The sequence below is a fragment of the Aplysia californica genome, unplaced genomic scaffold (genome assembly GCF_000002075.1).
Source record: "Aplysia californica isolate F4 #8 unplaced genomic scaffold, AplCal3.0 scaffold00313, whole genome shotgun sequence".
Taxonomy (NCBI): domain Eukaryota; kingdom Metazoa; phylum Mollusca; class Gastropoda; order Aplysiida; family Aplysiidae; genus Aplysia; species Aplysia californica.
This window is the reverse complement of record NW_004797583.1, coordinates 580011-582389: the sequence shown is the minus strand read 5'-3', so window position 1 is coordinate 582389 and position 2379 is coordinate 580011. Positions and strand designations below refer to the sequence as shown.

Genomic DNA, 2379 nt, shown 5'->3' with positions numbered 1-2379 from the left:
ATATATATAAATTAGCGTTTGTATAGCGCAAATTCGAGCTCAACAGCAAGCTCGGGAAGTGAGTCGAGTCTTCTTTGTGCGACATCGAAGGGCCTAACTACAACACCACAGACGCAGGTACTCTGAGTCTGGGTAGGGAGATTGTTGGAGGGATGGGTAGATGGACAGATGGGAGGAACGGGGGCAGGGTTGAGGAGATGGATATATGGAATGAAGAATTGATGAAGGCATTAATGAACTAAACAATATCTGGGTGGATGGATAAATGAGTGAAGCGATGAATGAAATGACGAAGGATTGGTGGATGCACAGGCTGAAGGATAGAAAGAATACTGGAAAAAGTAGGTGAATGAAGGTGTCGAGATCACCATTACAAAGATCTGAAAAGCATCAGTTAAAGGATTGTGAAGGGATGAATGCATCGTGGAATGAATAAACAATGAAGGCAATGGAGAACGGAGGAGGGTTACCGAATAGGCGTAAAATGTACTGTTGAGAGATGGGAAGATAGATAGGAAAATGAAGAGGGTATTCTTTATGATAGACAGAGGGACAGACAGACAGACAGATAGATAGATAGATAGATAGATAGATAGATAGATAGATAGATGGATAGATAGATAGATAGATAGATAGATAGATAGATAGATAGATAGATAGATAGATAGATAGATCTAATTCATTGTACAATATTGTCTTCCATACCCAGGTGTCGGATTCGGCTTTATCTACCTGCCGGCAGTGACAATGGTGGCCGAGTACTTCAGTAAACGCCGCGCTGTGGCTTACGGTATCGCCACAGCCGGAGTCGGTATCGGAGGCTTTGTACTCTCTCCGTTCATCAACTGGCTGGAGTTTGAGTACGGGTGGCGAGGCACGGTACTCATCATGGGCGGGATCCTGCTCAACTTCAGCGTCTGTGGGATGCTCATCCGACTGATACCGCCGCCAAAAATAGCAAAGGCGATAAGTATTGACGTCATCATCAATGAAAACGAGATGTCCGAAGAGGAAAGACAAGCGCTTGTAGGGGATGATGCTGTCGAGAAGCAGAGTGATACATCTTGTGTGAAATACAGCGATACTGTGAAGACTGCGGATTATCAAGATGGTGGTGATGGAGGTGATAAAGAAAGTTCCTCCATCAAAGACCTTACAGCGTCGCGAGAACATTGCCCGGTGATCATTAAGGTCGTAGATACGACATGCGGCGCAGAAAACTCACCCGAGTACAGTTCACCCTCTCCCTACCCCGAGAAGCGACAGCAGGGACATAATAACGCGCTGCTTTCAAGACTACTTAAGTCATTCCCTGAACACAGAGACGGAGCCCCGCTAGGTGGCAGCATGCGGCATATTCCCGCCAAATCCAGCATGTCTCAGGACACTGCGCGCCAATTCTCCAGTCAGGCAGAGCTGGGGAAAACCCCCAATCACGCGAACAAACCCCGCCTGGGCGTTCCCCGATCCGCCAGTTCAGGGATCCCCAAAATATTCAGGGACGCGGACTGGCTATTGGCTGGTAGCGTCCACAGCTTGTACCTCATCGGCAAAGACGAGAAGCGGCGAGCCGACTTGGAAGAGGAGAGAACCCGCTTGATACCAGCAGAAGAGAGCCACCCTCTCGTGGAGGGGGGCGACGACCCTGAAGCAGCAGACAACAAACTCGCTTGCTCTAAGGGAAGCCTGAAAATGTCGCAGGATTCCCTGAAAATCGGCTGGCGTGGACGCTTTATGATTATACTTCGTGGGTGGATTAAGTTCTTCTCTCTACTCCGAGACCCTACGTTCCAATTCTTAGCTCTAAGCAACGGTCTAACCAGTCTGTCTTTCTTCATGCCCGTCCTCTACATGGTAGACCGCGCGGTGTATCACGGTATAGACAAAACCTCGGCCGCCATGCTTCTCTCCATCAACGGAGTGGGGAATGTGTTTGGCCGGTTCATCATCGCGGCGTTGGCCGACGTGCCGTGGATAGACTGTGTGGTTCTTGACGCCGTAAACCTTTCCCTGTGTGGGACGGGTACCTGTCTGAGCGCCTTTTGTGGATCCAGCTACGCGCTGCACGCCGTCTACGCCGCCTTCTTTGGCTTCACAATGGGTGAGTTAAATTGTTTTGGTCTCCATTTATTGGTCTTCAATTTCATTCAGTTTGGTCACTGGAGTTTAACGGCTCTCGCAACCACATAAAGTCATTATTATGAGCGCGGGGGACTCGAGTTGGTTATTTTCCCGTTGGATCACAGGAGGGGTCTTGGAGATTTAACAAATGTAAATGTTTTAGTCATCATCGGCTCCCGGTTACCTGCTGAAGAAGAAGAAGAAAAAGAAGAAGAAGAAGAAGAAGAAGAAGAAGAAGAAGAAGAAGAAGAAGAAGAA

At 48.3% G+C, this 2379-nt stretch overlaps 1 protein-coding gene across 1 annotated transcript in view; it reads left to right on the top strand.

Moving 5' to 3' along the window:
- The window catches only part of LOC101861824, an 8691-nt gene that overhangs the window by 2869 nt on the left and 3443 nt on the right, over positions 1-2379 (top strand). The window contains exon 2 of the mRNA XM_035970716.1: positions 710-2101. Within this exon, the coding sequence (XP_035826609.1) occupies positions 710-2101 (1392 nt within the window). The remainder of the gene's footprint in view (positions 1-709; positions 2102-2379) is intronic.